At 50.1% G+C, this 17,507-nt stretch overlaps 2 protein-coding genes across 2 annotated transcripts; one reads left to right on the top strand and one right to left on the bottom strand.

Annotated features, from left to right (window-relative positions):
- Positions 1-1,356: 1,356 nt before the first annotated feature.
- LOC308577668 (mast cell protease 8-like) lies at positions 1,357-7,843 on the bottom strand. The gene is made up of 5 exons (XM_081178058.1): positions 7,573-7,843; positions 6,051-6,201; positions 4,080-4,212; positions 3,210-3,452; positions 1,357-2,173 (listed from the first exon to the last, which is right to left on the bottom strand). The coding sequence occupies exons 1-5, from the start codon at positions 7,628-7,630 to the stop codon at positions 2,039-2,041; spliced, it is 720 nt and encodes a 239-aa protein (XP_081034184.1). The 5' UTR covers positions 7,631-7,843; the 3' UTR covers positions 1,357-2,038.
- Positions 7,844-13,077: 5,234 nt separating this feature from the next.
- Positions 13,078-17,300, top strand: LOC308577653 (duodenase-1-like). Its single transcript, XM_081178033.1, has 5 exons — positions 13,078-13,530; positions 14,003-14,153; positions 14,384-14,537; positions 15,073-15,324; positions 16,106-17,300. Exons 1-5 carry the CDS (start codon positions 13,470-13,472, stop codon positions 16,238-16,240), a joined length of 753 nt encoding a protein of 250 aa, XP_081034159.1. The 5' UTR covers positions 13,078-13,469; the 3' UTR covers positions 16,241-17,300.
- Positions 17,301-17,507: the final 207 nt, after the last annotated feature.

Genomic DNA, 17,507 nt, shown 5'->3' with positions numbered 1-17,507 from the left:
TTCCCTTACCAATGCCTAACCGCCCATACTGGGAGTTGTGAAGGTTTGCTACGAGGTAGGCGAAAACCAAGTGGCTGGTGCCAATCTGCCCGTTGGGAAAATTCCTACCAGGCCCCTTGACGGCGACCAACCGACGTCCATAGCAACGTCAGAGAGCCTAGCCTAACGGGTGGGAGGGGAGGGAAAAACAGGTCAGCTGAGCAACGGGAAAGAGGGAGACCCTCGGCCGCCCTGCCCTAAATAGAGCCAGCCACGCCTCCCGGGCCAGCCGATTGGCTGTCCAGGGTGGTGATGCGTCCGAGGATTCCCCTGGTATCATGGGAGCTGAAAGCCCCCGCGTGTGTGGGGAGGGGCGTGAAGCCCGCAACCCCACCTCCTCCCTAGCTCGGAAGTGGCTTTACCCCAAAGGACTGTGTCCTAGAACACCTGGCCGCCTCAGGGGGGCTCAGGCGGGGCTTCCTCTTAAGTGGCCCCCTTTATGCGTCAGTATTGTTGAACCAGGTGGGAGCAGTGACCGTAGTGCTATTAAATTAAAGCCACGTCCACAGGGCCAATTGCCAATGTCAGAAGGTGGTGTGGTTGCTCGAGGGTAAACAGGTAAGACTCCGGCCTGTCTTTTCCAGGCTTTATTCTTGGTGCAACAGTGAAGAGCGTCCTAAGTTCATGTCTGGCTCAATCGCTAGCAGAATCTGGGAGTGGTTGGCCTTTGTACCTCCCCCAGCATAAAAGCCGTGTGACCCCCAGCCTTTTCCGCCCCTCCCTGCGCCGAAGCCTACTGCGCACAATGGGCGCTGGCAAGGGCGCGCTTCCCGCCTCTCCGGTGTGCTCAGGCAAACAACAACAACACATTTGTGTGGGTGCATCAGCAGTTTATTGTGAATTACTCTTGAGATACAGAGTTGCATGCAAGGTTGCCAAAATGGCGCGTCTTTGCAAAGCGATCCCTCCAATATAAGGCATTTGGGGCAGGCTTCTTTCACTGCTACGCACACTGATAGACACACCTCATTCCAGTATCTGCATTTTTGTGCACTAGACTCGCCTGGAGAGCCAAACTGCAAAATTCAGAGGAGGGCGAATTTGAAAGGACTGCTGTGTTTCATATCCTATTCCAGAAACTCAGACCAGTGATTTGGACCTCGAGGAACAAGTCCCCTGGGCTGAAATGAAATATCTCGTCTTGAACAGGGTGAGAAATTCCCACAGTCCTGGCCCTCCAGTCTCCCAGAACACAGCGTCCAAATCTATACCAGGCTGAAGAGGGAGGATAGAGGAAGGTGGAATCATCTAAAGGGAGGTGCGGTTAATCTTTTGGCCATCCAGATGTTGATGGATGTTGATTGATGGCCATGTTGTCTGGGGCTGATGGGAGTTAGAGTCCAACAACATCTGGAAGGTGACAGGTCCGCCTCCCCTGGTCCAGAGGACGAGGAGGAGATCTGTGGAACTTTGGCCAGTCCAGACATTTGGACAACGGTGGAGAACCTTTGGTCCTCCAAAGATTGCTGGATTCCCATCAACTGCAGCAAACATGACCAATGGTCAGGGATAACGGGAGTTGCATCTCAGCAGCATCGAGAAGGCCAGAGGTCCCTTTTCCCTGCCGTAGGAGAAACCAGGCAGGGTAGAAGGAGTCGCTTCAGGGCGTCAGAGGCGTATCGCGCTCTGAGAGATTGTTCCAGCCGTATGGGGACAGGGAGAGAGAAGGGACAGAATAGTTCTAAAGGAGAAGAAGGGCACCTTTATTAGATGAGAGAGATGGAGCAGTGAAGGTCAGGGGAAGAGGTACGATGGGGAACACAGTAGAGGAAAGGAGGTGAGCGGTTTTCTTGAAGGGGATGGGAAGAGACTGAAGGAACTGAAGGAACTTGTGCAAACCAAATCATGTACGGAACACCTGATACTTTTGCAGCTGTTGAGGGGGGTCAGTGCATGTGTGTGTGTGTGTGTGTGTGGTTGCAGGATTCAAGCCAAACGGCTTATGTAGCAAGCAGAAGCATTAAAGGCGAGAAGAAGGAGGAGGTCTTCCTTCTCCTCTTCACTTGGCCATGGTTTCCTTGATCCAAGGAAGGTACTGGGCGATGCGAGTGTAAACGGCAGGAGGGCAGGGGTTGCTGTAGGAGAGGATTCCATGCGCTACGCCGTTGCACACCAAAGGATCACCCATCTCCCCCTGTGGAAGGAAGGAAACAAAGATGGCAGGTGGGGGAAGATTTGGCTCCACCTCAAGGAGGACTTCAACAGCAACAAGATAGGCAAACCTCCCAATTCCTGTTTCTCCCTGTTTTGAATGTTCCTCGGCTCCCCACTTTTGTACAGCGCTTCATCGTTTTCTCTGAGTCCACACACAAATACATATTGTATTGACAGGCTTCCTTCTCCTGTGAGGAGCTCAAATATGGCTTCCCTTCCTCTCCCTGTTATCCAGAAAACAACCCTGTGAGGTAGGGTGTGTGGGAGCTAGTTACTAGGCCCCAGGGTCACTTGGGGAGCTGTGTGGCTGGGGATTGACATGCACATGTTTCCTGAGATTCCTGTATGGCGGGGGAGCAGACCTCCCCCACCCTTGGGGGTCCCTTCAAACTCTACATTTCTATGATTCCACCATCTGTGTTGGGGGGCATTCGACTCTTGGAGGCTCAGCCCTGAGGCACAGAAATGAAGACCAGTAATCCCCAACTGCCCAGTGACTGGCCTCTGCCCACGTCCATTTTGCTGGAGAAGAGGGTTATCTCCTTTCCTCGCTTGGCTCCAGCTGTGGCAGCATCTGCAGCTGTGGCTGAGAGGGAGACAACCCCGTCCGAAACCGTGACAATGCTGAGCTAATCATTCAAACCCATGAGGACTGGAATCTTCATTTGGTTAAAACCAGAGCTCACTGATAGAGCACTTGCCTGGCGTGCAGAATGTCCCAATGGCATCCCCAGGTAGGGCTAGAAATGTCTGCTGCTGTTTGCCAGAGCAGGCATTACTGAGCTGTTCCTATGCATCTCCCTGGGCGAGGGAAGGGAAAGCTAGTTTCCTGGGTTTCTATTTATCATTAAGTTTCCACGCATACATACACATTCTACGTATTTTCCTCCACCTGTTCCCACCGCGGCTTCCTATTTCCCCTTTTCTAGGCTGCGGATCCTGTCCAATAACAGGACAGTTCTCCTCCTGCCCCCCTTCTTCTGGTCCTGCCGCCTGCCATTTCTGCTGACGCTTACCTGCGTAAATGACTGAGACTGATGGCCTGCGCAGATCTTTCCATCGTCGATCTTGGGATAGACCTTCTGGCACTTGCGTCGGTCGTAGATGCTGATGTTGGCCTCATAGAGCATATATGCACAATTTTTCTCATTCGGGCTCCAGCCGGCCACAGTGCAATGCATCCCCTCAGAGAGGTCTCTGCTAGATGTTGGCAATGGCAGGATGCGAATGTTTCCATTCAGACGAACCTTTGACTTCAGCTGGGGAAAGGAGAGGGAGATGAGGCAGAAATGAGCGCCTTAGCGTTGCAATAGGAAGCCCTTGAAACCTGTTTCTTTATGAATGCAGAACTGCATTCATAATAATGAACTCTAATAAATAGTGAGAGTCCCATGGACTGCAAGAAGATCAAACCTCTCCATTCTGAAGGAAATCAGCCCTGAGTGCTCACGGGAAGGACAGATCCTGAAGCTGAGGCTCCAAGACTTTGGCCACCTCATGAGAAGAGAAGACTCCCTGGAAAAGACCCTGATGTTGGGAAAGATGGAGGGCACCAGGAGAAGGGGACGATGGAGGACGAGATGGTGGGACAGTGTTCTCGAAGCTACCAACATGAGTTTGACTAAACTGCGGGAGGCAGTGGAAGACAGGAGTGCCTGGCGTGCTCTGGTCCAGGGGGTCACGAAGAGGCAGACACGACTAAACAACAACAACAATAAATAGTGATAATAATCCGATCATACTAATGACCAAAGAGCTGGATTCAGTTGAACAAGTCCATTATATTTCATACATGGGGATGGAAGGAGACATTTAGCTGCTTCTGCCTTCAGGATCGGGACCCTCGGGGGTGCTTGCAGAGTGAGAAAAAGGCTGGGGTGAGATACCTTGAGCAGACGGATATCATTTGAAAAGATGCTGTCCTTAAACGTATAATTTTCGTGCTTGTAGGATTTGGCCACGCTGTGATACGTTATGGCAAGTGTGGGGTAATGTGCTCCCAGGACAACCTTATCAAAACTGGAAACAAAGCAACAGTTAGGGTCAGAGATCCCAAGAATCAGTGCTCTCCTAATCCCTGGGCAAAAGACCAGCCCCCACCCCACGGCCCTTAATAACAAATTATTATTATTAGTAGTAGTAGTAGTAGTACACCGCCCGTCAGGCTGGGATGCCCCAAGCACTCTGGGAAACTTCCAACAGAATATAGAAGAACACAGCAGAACATCAGACATTCAAAGCTTCCCTCCGCAGGGCTGCCTTCAGATGTTTACGGAAGGTCATAACTTTGTCTATTTCTTTGACATCTGATGGGAGGGCGTTCCACAGGGAGGGCGTCACTACCAAGAAGACCCTCTGCCTGACCCCCCATAACTTCACTTCTCTCAGTGAGGGAACCACCAGAAGACCCTCGGAGTTGGATTTAAGTGTCTGGGCTGAATGATGGGGGTGGAGACGCCCCTTCAGGGATACAGGGCTGCGACTATTTAGGGCTTTAGTAAAGGTAAAGGGACCCCTGACCATTAGGTCCAGTCGTGGCGTACAGCTTCCAGGTCATGTGGCCAGCAGGACTAAGCCGCTTCTGGTGAACCAGAGCAGCGCACGGAAACGCCGTCTACCTTCCCGCCGGAGCGGTACCTATTTATCTACTTGCACTTGGACGTGCTTTTGAACTGCTAGGTGGGCAGGAGCAGGGACCGAACAACGGGAGCTCACCCTGTTGCAGGGATTCGAACTGCCGACCTTCTGATTGGCAAGCCCTAGGCTCTGTGGTTTAACCCACAGCGCCACCCGCATCCCTTGACTGGTGTTAGCTGCCCTGAATAACAATAAAATCAAAGTTCAGAAATCAATTTAGAGGAAATCCATCTAATAAGCATTAGATAATCACCAGGGCTACCTGTCTGAATTAGTCCTACTTGGGCCAGCAAGGAGCCAGGGGAGAATTAGCAGTGGGATCCCAGAGCGTGTAATCTTAATCGGTATCTATTTATCTACTTGCACTTTGACGTGCTTTCGAACTGCTAGGTTGGCAGGAGCTGGGACCGAGCAACGGGAGCTCACCCCGTCACGGGGATTCGAACTGCCGACCTTCTGATCAGCAAGTCCTAGGCTCTATGGTTTAACCCACAGTGCCACCCGCATCCCAGGGCTTTCGTAGCCAGCACCAATTGTGCTCAGAAGCATACTGAGAGCCAATGTAGATATTTTGGGACCGGTGTTGTGTGGTCCTGGCAGCCACTCCTGGCTACCAGTCTAGTAGCCACATTCTGTATTAGTTGTAGCTTCTGAGTCACTTTCAAAGGTAGCCCCACGGAGAGCGCATTGCAGTAGTCCGAGCAGGAAATGACCAGAGCATGCACCACCCTGGTGAGACAGTCTCCAGGCATGTAGGGTCTCATCCTGCGTACTAGATGAAGCTAGTAGACAGCTGTCTAGGCACAGAATTGCCCTATGCCTCCATGGACAGCTGTGAGTCCAAAATGACCCCCAGGCTGCACACCTGGTCCTTAAGATGTTTTTTTAGGAAGTTGTTTAACAACCATTTTTTCCCCAGCTGGTCTGTGGAGACTCCCTCACAAAGGGAGGCATCCACCACCCCGCAGAGCCTATTGCCCATCCCTGTCTGGCTCGCTTTTATGCGCCACGATGCGCAAGGATCACGGAGGCAGGGGGTTGATTTCACTCCAGGCAGCCTGTCCACATCCTCAGAGGTAACAGGTTGAAATTCATCCCATGCAACTTGACTAGACAGAGCAATGGCACGTTCCTGCCCTGCCCTGCTCCCTTCCAGCAATTAGCTTTACCCTGGATGATCACCACTCCTAAAAAAAGAGGAAGGCCTTGGGGATACTTACCGTCCGCAGCGTGCAGAAGTCATGACCCACTGTTCTCCCACGAGGAATCCGCCACAGATGTAACGGTTCTGGTAATCCAGCAAAGCAGCCATGTAGGGTCTGGAGTGAGGAATGGCTCCATTCGGGCAACGATTCTGCCTCCCCAGTGGATCTGCAAGAAGCAAACACAGAGATAAACTGCTACTGCTGCTGCTTACAAATTCTAGAGCCTTGTTGTTTCTGAGCCCAGTTCAAAATGCTGGAGCTGCCTTGGCCCTGTATATCTGAAGGAGTGTCACCACCCCCATCGCCTGAGATCCAGCTCTGAGGGTCTTCTGGCAGTTTCCCTCGTTGCGAGAAGCAAAGTGACAGGGAACCAGGCAGAGGGCCTTCTCGGTGGTGGCGCCCACCCTGTGGAACCCCCTCCCATCAGATATCAAGGAGATAAAGAACTACAGTGGTACCTCGGGTTAATCCTACAATTTGGCTTCTTCCTACAATACGATTGATATCATTATTTTATTATATATTCTCTACTAACTATTAGCCTGCATGTTGTGTATGTATCGATGTAAGAGGGGAGATAGGGGCTACAGTGGTACCTCGGGTTAAGTACTTAATTCGTTCCGGAGGTCCGTTCTTAAGCTGAAACTGTTCTTAACCTGAAGCAACACTTTAGCTAATGGGGCCTCCCGCTGCCGCTGTGTGATTTCTGTTCTCATCCTGAAGCAAAGTTCTTAACCCGAGGTACTATTTCTGGGTTAGCAGAGTCTGTAACCTGAAGCGTATTTAACCTGAGGTACCACTGTATGTCACTTTTGGAAGACATGTGAAGGTGGCCTTGGATTGGGAAGCTTTTAACGTTTGATGTTTTACTATGTTTTTATATGTGCCAAATAAAAGCCATGGGGACAGGAGAACAGTTCACTGTCCCAACCCGGAGATCCGAATTTTAGGGATGGAACCTTTAGCCCTTGTGCAATACAAAGCGGGTGCCCTGCCATTGATCTAGGCATACAAACAGCACTCACACCCTAATAATAATAATAATAATAATAATAATAATAATAATAATAATAATAATAATAATAATTTATTTATTTATACCCTGCCCATCTGGCTGGGCTTCCCCAGCCACTCTGGGCGGCTTCCCAAAAAATATTAAAATTCTATAATACATCAAATATTAAAAGCTTCCCTAAACAGGGCTGCCTTCAGATGTCTTCTAAAAGTCTGGTAGTTATTTTTCTCTTTGACATCTGGTGGGAGGGTGTTCCACGGGGCGGGTGCCACCACCAAGAAGGCCCTCTGCCTGGTTCCCTGTAACTTGGCTTCTCGCAGGGAGGGAACTGCCAGAAGGCCCTCGGTGCTGGACCTCAGTGTCCGGTCAGAATGATAGAGGTGGAGACGCTCCTTCAGGTATACTGGACCAAGGCCGTTTAGGGCTTTAAAGCACCCTAAGCATCTGAAACAGAAGGAATGAGGTTGGCTTGGCCCCCAGGTGTAGTAGAAATGGGTTCGTGAGTTAGCGGGTTTTACTGACCTGTTTGGGCCAAGGAGAAGGACAGCAGTAGCAGGAGAACCTGGCGGAGTCTCCACATCTCGATGCTTGAAAAGGAGGGAGATGTCTGGCGCTTATCTCTTCAGCCTCTTGACTCCGTAGCTTTTATTACGTCCCCCCTCTGGACCCCACCTTCCCCAGGAAGCCACAATCTAGACTTGAGATCTGATGGGCGAATCTTTAGTACCCCACCCACCCATCGATGGCCATCAGATAGCAAGACAGTTTGTGGGGTTTTGTTTCGTTGGGGCCAGATAAGGAGACTGGGGAAAAAGAGTGAACCCTCAGTGTCGAAATGTAGAAGCGGTGAAGGTGCTTTTTTGGGGGGGAGTGCGATGATTGGGGTGCTGCCTTGCTGTATGCAGAGAACCTCTCCCTTACCAATAGAAAGGCTTCATGCAGAATCTAAATCCAGACACGGGAATCCAAGCCGCCTAACCTTCCCTTTGGAGGTGGGTTGGCAAGGAGGGCCGTTGTTGAGTCATCACCTGCGTACAATGGTACCTTGTTTTGCACACATCTTGGTTTGCATACGTTTGGGATTACAAACACGTCAAACCCAGAAATGCGTGTCCCGGTTTGCAACCTCTTTTTGGATTACAACCCATTTTTGGGGATTGCGAACACGTTTTTTTGGAGGCCCCATTGGCGAAAGCGCACCTTGGGTTACAACCTGTTTTGGTTTACAAACGGACCTCTGGAACAGATTATGGTTGTAAACCAAGGTAGCTCAGCCTGTGATAGTAAAGGTAAAGGGACCCCTGACCATTAGGTCCAGTCGTGGCCGACTCTGGGGTTGCAGCACTAATCTCGCTTTATTGGCTGAGGGAGCCGGCGTACAGCTTCCGGGTCACGTGGCCAGCAGGACTAAGCCGCTTCTGGCGAACCAGAGCAGCGCATGGAAACGCCGTTTACCTTCCCGCCGGAGTGGTACCTATTTATCTACTTGCACTTTGACGTACTTTTGAACTGCTAGGTTGGCAGGAGCAGGGACCGAGCAACGGGAGCTCACCCCGTTGCGGGGATTCGAACCGCCGACCTTGTGATCGGCAAGTCCTTGGCTCTGTGGTTTAACCCACAGCACCAAAAGGCCTGCACTACCTGATGCCGACGAAGCTAAAATTCCATCTTTGGTCCCGGTATGGGGCAGCTGCATTGCAGATGGTTGGAACAGATGATTCTCAGGGTCCCAGCTCTACGATTCTATAGTTCCACAAGTCACAAACTTATGATCACCTTGAATTCGGCCCGGAAACCCGGAATTGGCAAAGCTGCCCATCTCTCGCAGTTGCTCATGGAAGCTGGAGGAGAACAACATCCAGAGAGCGGAAGGTTCTTAACCCCTGGGCAAATGGGATGATGGCGGTCACAACAGCATGAAGGGTATTGCTGGAACATAAGCTTAACGTGAATCAACAGTGTTATGCAGTAGCAAAAAAAGCTAACACTATTCTAGGCTGCATCAACAGAAGATCAGTGGTACCTTGGTTCTCAAAGATGAACGTTAGAAACTGGGAGGTGAGCTCCAGAGTTTCACTATGCAGTGCTAAAAGATGGCCTGCTTTTGCTCTGTGCTGAATCTTTCCACATTCCTCCTCGCCAGTCCCAATGGGCATCATCCATCGCAGACCATGTCCTTTTCAAACTAGAGGTTCCCAGAATGGAAACAGGGACCTTCTGCTTGCAAAGCAGGGGATCTACTGCCAAGCTCCCTGTTAAGTTGTGGGTGAACATATCAGACGACACAGCGATTCTTCAAACAGTGTGGTGTAGTGGTTAAGAGCGGTAGTCACGTAATCTGGGGAGCCGGGTTCGCGTCTCCGCTCCTCCACATGCAGCTGCTGGGTGACCTTGGGCCAGTCACACTTCCTTGAAGTCTCTCAGCCCCACTCACCTCACAGAGTGTTTGTTGTGGGGGAGGAAGGGAAAGGAGAATGTTAGCCGCTTTGAGACTCCTTAAAGGGAGTGAAAGGCGGGATATCAAATCCAAACTCCTCTTCTTCTTCTTCTTCTTCTTCTTCTTCTTCCTCTTCTTCTTGTTTATTCACAGGCCAGAACAGAACTGAACTGAAGGGTTCAGCCAGCCTGCTTATATAGAGCTCCAGTACAACGTAACTGTAACAACTTTCTGTATCTATCCAATCACTGAGCATCACTTTCGATCCCTTATTTGCATATGTGGACCTGAGTAAAAACTATTTGCAGTATCCCCCTGCTGGCCCAGGGTAAGAAATTCAGTACATAACACTCCCCATATCAAAGATTTTACTGGCAGCTGCTGTCCCTTGCGGAGTGTAAATTAGGGAGCCCAACAGCTGGTCAGGCAGAGAGGCAGCTCATCCCAGTTTCCTCTCCATCCTGCTCTCTGCTGAGTTCCACAAGGGAGCTACAAAAAACGCAAGAGCTATAAGCATGGCAAGTGGGCACATGTTTCACACTGTTATGACTGCCATCATCCCATTTGTTAGAGACCTCTGACCCCCCAGATGTTGTTCTTCTGTAGCTCCCATCAGCCCCAGAGACGGATGAGCAGCTCTGCCAATTCCGGGTTCAATCCGTTTCTCCTTTCCCCAGTCTCCTTATATGGCCCCAACAGAACCAAACCACACAAACCATTTTGCTATCTGGTTACCATCCATGGGTGGGGTGGGGTCTGTCAAGTGGCTGGAGAGAAAAGATAAATGTGTTGAAATCCGCCTATCGGATCTCAAGTCTAGGTTGCGGCTTCTGGGCAAAGGTGGAGACCAGAGGGTGGAGGTAGTGAAAGCCACAGGGGTTAAGATGCTGAAGAGTTAAGATCAGGCATCTCCCTCCTTGGCAAGCATCAAGATGTGGAAACTCTGACTGCCTCTTCTACTCCTTCTCTTTGGCCCGGATGGATGACCAAAGCAACAACCCACCCATTATCCCTGGCCATTGGCCATGTTTGCTGCAGTTGATAGGAGTCCAGCAACTTTTGGAGGGCCGAAGGTTCCCCACCGTTATCCAAATGTCTGGACTGACCAAAGCTCCACAGATCTCTTCCTCATCCTCTGGGTCAGGGGAGGAGAACCTGTCACCTTCCAGATGTTGTTGGACTCCATCTCCCATCAGCCCCAGACAACATGGCCAATACGGGGCGACTGGCGTTGACATCCATCAACATCTGGATGGCCAAAAGATTAACCGCACCTCCCTTTAGATGATTCCACCTTCCTCCATCCTCCCTCTTCAGCCTGGCATAGATTTGGACTTTGCGTTCTGTAAACTGCTGGAGGGGAGGATGTGCCATACGAGACGATTCCTTGTGCCACACCGTCGCACACCAAGGGGCCACCCGAATCGCCCTGTGGAGAGGAGAGAGAGAACAAAGATGGCAGCTGGGGGAAGATTCGGATCCATGTCATGGCAAACTCTGGTGCTTGAGCCAGGGCAAACTGCCAGGTTTCTGCTGGTTGGATCTGTCAATTCTGAATGGAAATATTGGTGGGCATTTAATATAATAATAATTTTTATTTATCCCCCGCCCTCCCCAGCCAAAGCCAGGCTCAGGGCAGCTAACAAGCAATAATAAAAACAAGTTGAGTGACTACAAGTTAAAAACAAGATTAAAATACGACATTAATATATTGAAACATTAAAATATTAAAATGTAGCCTCACAGGAGGAGAAAGGAAGGGAAAGAGGTGGAGGGAATCAAATTGGCTCCAAACCAAAGGCCAGGCGGAACAACTCTGTCTTACAGGCTATGCGGAAAGAAATCAGATCCTGCAGGGCCCTGGTCTCATGAGGCAAAGTGTTCCACCAGGCCGGAGCCAGTGCTGAAAAGGCCCTGCCTCTGATTGAAGCTAATCTAACTTCCTTAGGGCCCGGGACCTCTAGGATGTCGCCATTCATGGACCTTAAGGTCCTCCGTGGGGCCTACCGGGAGAGGCAGTCCTGTAGGTACGAGGTATGAGATTTCCCCTAACATACACATTTTGGTAGGCAGTGGCTTTCTAATCAAATGCATTTTTGTACCTGGGGGTCGGCATCCATTGTATGAAGCCACTGGGTTGGTCAGGCCAGGCAGGGATGTAGCTAGCTGCTCCGGAACCTAGAGCACTGGGGGTGGGGTGAGCCCCCCATGGGGGCACCACAGTGATCCCTGGATGGGGGGCAGGATGATCTGCCCAGGGGGCACCACAGCGAGTTGCCCACGGAGTCTGCCTGGAGAGACGCGTGGCTTGGGCATGCTGCAGGCCAGGCCCCGCGGTAAGTGCCACCCCCATGGTGTGTTATTTTGTCACCCCTCAGGGATGACACCCAGGGCGGACCGCACCCCCTTCCTATGCCCCTGAGGCCAGGTATAAGTAGTCTGGCATCTGCCCATGTCTGTTTTGCTGGACGGGAGAAGGATCCCTCAGAAGGGTGGAATCCATAACGAGAAAGGCGTGTAGCTCTCCCCCTTCCGATCCTGTCACTTGCACCTTCTGCTGACTCACCGTGAAAACAGTCTCTGGCTTATTACACCCGTCAAATTAGCAAAAATGTATAAAGAAATGTAAAGAAAATGTAAAGAAAAAGAGGGAACATTTTATCACATGTGGTGGGAATGTAAAAAGGTGAAAAGCTTCTGGGAGATGATATATAATGAGATGGAAAAAATGTTGAAATATACATTTATAAAGAAACCAGGAGCATTTTTACTGGGCATTGTTGGGAGTGATATAAACAGAAAGGAATTTAAGCTCTTTTTATATGCAGTAACAGCAGCAAGAATACTATTGGCCCCAAAATGGAATCAAGAAGAATTACCGACGATCGAAGAATGGAGGATGAAGTTAATGGACTATGCAGAACTAGATAAATTAACAGGAAGGATTCGAAACCGGCAGGACCAGAAATTCACGGAAGACTGGAGTAAATTTACGGACTATTTGAAAAGTATTTGTGAAGACCAGACGACGTTTGTATGTTTGCAAGAAGTTTTGTGAGGAGTATTATTGGAAGTACTGCAAAAGTGGAGAAGGGGAAGGATGATTTATTAAGAGATGTAAAGGCAATATAAAGTTAAGAAATGCATAAGAAGTGGTTAAAACGGTGGCTCATCAGAGGTGCTGATGGAAGTCTAAAAAGATTGTATATGTGATAGGTTTTGTGGTACATTTTATAATTTATATGTTAAAATCAATAAAAATTATTTAAAAAGAAAAAGAAAACAGTCTCTGGCGTGTCGGATCTTCCGGCACAGACCTTCCCATAATTGAGATATTTGTGCATCTGAATCCAGTCGCTCATCAATCCGTGACATGTAAGACCATATGAACTCAGCGCAGAACCATCAGGACCTCAAGTCTCTTGATCAGTTCACAAAACAGATGGAAAAGTCTCTTTGCACCTTTCAACCAAGCGACCACAGAAACCATAAGGAATCCAGTGTCCTGTCACAAAGTAAGGCAGCATACAAATTTAATTAATTAATTAAGAGGAGGAGGAGGAGGAGGAGGAGGAGGAGGAGGAGGAAGAAGAAGAAGAAGAAGAAGAAGAAGAAGAAGAAGAAGAAGAAATTAATAGTAACAGCCACTCGAGTGTATCGAAAGCTGGTCTCTGATTTTGTCTTAATGAATTACATTATCTTCGCTCCTCTGATTTCGTAAACCTTTGTTTAAAAAGTCTCCAATTCTGGAATCACTCCCTTTCTCATTTTTCCCAATCTCCCCATCTGACTATCTGATTGCCGTTCGTGGTGGGATCAACCATGTGGCTAGCGAGAAACGATAAGCCTGCCTATCAGATCTCAAGTCCAGATTGTGGCTTCCTGGGGAAGGTGGAGTCCAGAGGGTGGAGGAAATAAAAGCCACGGGGTCAAGGGGCTGAAGAGTTGAGCGCAGGCATCTCCCTCCTTGTCAAGCATCAAGATGTGGAGACTCCGCCAGGTTCTTCCGCTGCTGCTGCTGTCCTTCTCCTTGGCCCAAACAGGTGAGTAAAAGCACCATGGCAGATGATGCCCCATGGGGTTTCTTCTCCCTGAAATCCTCCTCCCAGCCGTCCTTCCCTCTCTAATCACAACTTGACTGTCTGTCTCCAGGCACTGCGGTCATCTGCAAGGTAAGGTTAATGTTGCCAGTCTTCATGTTAGCAGACCCCTTTGTAATGCAGAGTTGGTCTGCCAATCATAATAATGACGTTATGAGACTTGTATCTCAATTCCAGAATGAGTTCCTCTTGGCAGTCCATGCAGGAGAATACTAAGCTAATGGATGAAGGGGTCTTCTTATGACTGTTCTTGGCTTTCGCTTTGGTAACTTCCTTGCTAGGAAAACCAATTGTAAGCTCATTGGGACGGTGACCCGTCCTTTTTGCTCCCCCAATAACTTTGGAAGTGTGGAAGACACCCCGGAACATGCAAGGAGGAGTAGGAGGAGCTGATCTCTGCATACGGTTCTTGCAGATCCATTGCGGAGTCAGATTGTTGGGGGGCATGAAGCCAAGCCCCACTCCAGACCCTACATGGCTGCCTTGAAGTATTACAATGGGGATTTCGGCTGTGGCGGATTCCTGGTGGCGCCCCAGTGGGTAATGACGGCTGCGCACTGCGTTGGGTAAGTCTCACTAATCCCTCCTTGATTCTTAGCAGGGATGGTCATAGAATCAGAGAATTATACAATTGGACTGCAAGGGTCCTCTGGTCAGCTAAAGCACCCATGACAGATGACCACCTAACCATCAAGGTGCACAGCTGGTTGTATGGAGGGAGCCTGGTATTTTGCACGGGGGCCAGGAGGGGATTGAGTCCTGGCATCTCTGACACTAACTGATGCTCTCTTTCCAGCAATTTTATTGTCACCTTGGGGGCACATAACATCTCCTTTAAAGAACCGTCTCAGCAAGTGTTCAGCATTGAGGCTAACTACCCACACCCAAACTATAAAAAATATAACCAAAATAACCAACTCGTCTCATACAACGATATCCGTCTGCTCAAGGTAACTTGCTCCAAGCAATCTCTCCTTCTATCTTCCCCTCGAGGTCAGTGATCCTGAAGGCAGAAGGAGCCAAGGCTCTCCTCACAGTTCCAATGTGTGCAGCATAATGAACTAGATTTTGTGCAGTTTACCCTCGCATTGGATGACCAAAAGTCTCTTCCGTGCCAGCCCAGAAATCATTAATTTCGGAGTAGGCTGTTGCTTGTAGGAGTTTTTATCTAATTCTGGGAATGTTTTTTCTAAAAGCGATTTCAGTTGTATTCTTTTGGTATTGAAATGTTTGCCACAAAGCAGGTTGGGGGGGGGTGCAGTTGAGAAGCCCCATCGCAGTCTCAAGACTCTTGCTGGTACAACCATCCAGCTGAACGTGCGCCATTAATATTATCCATACCGTAATATTATCATTTGGTATTATCAATGCAGTCTGCTGATTTCTTTACCCAGAGTTCCCCATTTTAGAGGCACCAGACTCCCCCAAGGGCTTCCTCAAGCAACACTAAACCAATGACCTCTCTCCCACCTCTCCTTTCCGCAGCTGAAATCCAAGGCTACTCTGAATGAAAACGTCCAGATCCTGCGCTTGCCCAAGTCCAGCCGTGACCTCTCCCATGGGACCTCCTGCAGTGTGGCAGGATGGGGCCGGGTTTACAAAGACTGGGCACCAGACACACTCTACGAGACCAATGTCTCCATCTACAACCGTGGGTTGTGCCGTCGGTGGTATAGAAATCTCAGTTATGGGCAGGTCTGTGCCGGGAGACCCGACAAGCCTGAGGATTCTTCCCAGGTGAGGGGCAGCAGAAGCAGCAAGTGACAGGATCGGGCCGGGGTTATGGATCCCACCCTTCTGAGGGATCGTTCACTTCTCCAGGAAAATGGGCATGGGCTTGTATTTTGCTAAGGGCTCCTTCCCACTTTCGCTTGTCCCTCTGCTTTCCGGGGGGGGGGTCACTCCTTAGCGCTCAATTGGAGCAATCGGCCATCAAGCTTTGCATGGATCGCCGTTTGTTCCGATTTAGAACTTAAATAGTCGGTTTTCCTGGGAAAGGAAAGAGTGGACGAGCCCCAAGTCGTACTGAGAGCGGAGCCACTAGTAACCTGTCAGTTTGCCCTGGTTCAGGGACGCGGGTGGGGCTGTGGGTTAAACCACAGAACCCAGGACTTGCCAATCAGAAGGTCGGCGGTTCGAATCCCCGCGATGGGGTGAGCTCCCGTTGCTCGGTCCCTGCTCCTGCCAACTTAGCAGTTCGAAAGCACGTCAAAGTGCAAGTAGATCAATAGGTACCGCTCTGGTGGGAAGATAAACAGCGTTTCCATGCGCTGCTCTGGTTCGCTAGATGTGGCTTAGTCCTGCTGGCCACGTGACCTGGAAGCTGTACACTGGCTCCCTCGGCCAGTAAAGCAAGATGAGCGCCGCAACCCCAGAGTTGGTCACGACTGGACCTAATGGTCAGGGGTCCCTATACTTTTAACTTTACCTTGCCCTGGTTCAGGCACGAGAGTTGGCCACAATGTGGATCCAAATCTTCCCCCAGCTGCCATCTTTGTTCTCTCTCTCTTCTCCACAGGGCGATTCAGGTGGCCCCTTGGTGTGCAATGGCGTGGCAGAAGGAATCGTTTCGCATGGCTATCCCTGCCCTCCTGGAGTTTACACTCGTGTTGCCCATTACCTTCCATGGATCAAGGAAACCATGAAACGGTGAACAGAAGAAGCAACCGCGGTGACATTGTGCCTTCTTTCCCACCCCTAATGCTTTTGCTTGCTGAATAACCTGCTTGGCTTGCATTCTGCAACAACAGACACACACACACACGCACACACACACACACACAGAGAGAGAGAGAGAGAGAGAGAGAGAGAGAGAGAGCCCTCAATGGCTGCAAAAAAGGAATATCTATCAGATGTTTCATACAGGATGGTGTTTGGGCAAGTTCCTTCACTGCCTCCCATCCCCTTGAAGAAAACCCTTCCACGGACCTCCATCTCCCTCCAACAGCTCCTCCCTTCTCCCTTCCTTCCCCTAATGCAGAGATGGAGGACCTGTGGCCCCCAGATGTTGGAGTCCAGCAACATCTGGAGAGCCAAAGACGGTCCAAATGTCTGGATAGCATCATGTTCCTTTAGATCAGGAGGGAAGGACCTGTGACTCTCTAAATGTGGCTGGACTCCAACTCCCATCAGTCCGGGCCAGTATAGCCAAATGTGAGGGCTGATGGGAGTTGAAGTCCATCAACATCTGGATGGCCAATATGTCAGCCACCTCTGCTTTAGAGGATTCCACTGGCTCTTCCTCCCAGAGCCCCACAGACCTGCCATTGAAACCTGCATTCTGGGACAAGGTCAGGTCAAGCCCCTTGAGGTTAAGGCATGTGGGACGTTGTCCTCTCAGCCAACACGGAAGGACTTTATCCCATTTCTAAAGGGGTCCTCTCTGTATTTCATCAGCCCCCCCAAAGACCACCCTAACCTCTAGGATTCCTAGATGCAGATCCAAAACACCTTGGCACCCACAACATCTCACAAATAACCTTTTCACAAAATAAACTCCCCTAGGCTGTGGGTTAGGGACACGGGTGGCGCTGTGGGTTAAACCACAGAGCCTTGGACTTGCCAATCAGAAGGTCGGCGGTTCGAATCCCCGCAATGACGGGGTGAGCTCCCGTTGCTCAGTCCCTGCTCCTGCCAACCTAGCAGTTCGAAAGCACCTCAAAGTGCAAGTAGATAAATAGGTACCGCTCAGGCGGGAAGGTAAACGGTGTTTCCATGCGCTGCTCTGGTTCGCCAGAAGCGGCTTAGTCATGCTGGCCACATGACCCGGAAGCTGTACCCGGAAGTGAGATGAGCGCTGCAACCCCAGAGTCGGCCACGACTGGACCTAATGGTCAGGGGTTCCTTTTCCTTTACCTTAGGCTGTGGGTTGCGATGTATTGTAGGAATGGAGGAGACATTTAATATTCAGCCTGGATTGA

Source organism: Podarcis bocagei (assembly GCF_964188305.1).
Source record: "Podarcis bocagei genome assembly, chromosome: 18".
NCBI lineage: Eukaryota > Metazoa > Chordata > Lepidosauria > Squamata > Lacertidae > Podarcis > Podarcis bocagei.
The sequence above is the reverse complement of the archived record's forward strand: the minus strand, read 5'-3'. Positions and strand labels throughout refer to the sequence as shown.

What these genes read in the sequence shown, in the direction of transcription:
- LOC308577668 (XM_081178058.1), bottom strand. Translation starts at nt 7,630, where the DNA reads ATGTGGAGACTCCGCCAGGTTCTCCTGCTACTGCTGTCCTTCTCCTTG. An exon ending in ACTTCTGCACGCTGCGGACG is followed by an intron (nt 4,213 to 6,050) that starts GTAAGTATCCCC and finishes CTTTGTTTCCAG; the next exon opens with TTTTGATAAGGTTGTCCTGG. An exon ending in ATGATATCCGTCTGCTCAAG is followed by an intron (nt 3,453 to 4,079) that starts GTATCTCACCCC and finishes TCCTTTCCCCAG; the next exon opens with CTGAAGTCAAAGGTTCGTCT.
- LOC308577653 (XM_081178033.1), top strand. Translation starts at nt 13,470, where the DNA reads ATGTGGAGACTCCGCCAGGTTCTTCCGCTGCTGCTGCTGTCCTTCTCC. An exon ending in CTTCTCCTTGGCCCAAACAG is followed by an intron (nt 13,531 to 14,002) that starts GTGAGTAAAAGC and finishes CGGTTCTTGCAG; the next exon opens with ATCCATTGCGGAGTCAGATT. An exon ending in ACGATATCCGTCTGCTCAAG is followed by an intron (nt 14,538 to 15,072) that starts GTAACTTGCTCC and finishes TCCTTTCCGCAG; the next exon opens with CTGAAATCCAAGGCTACTCT.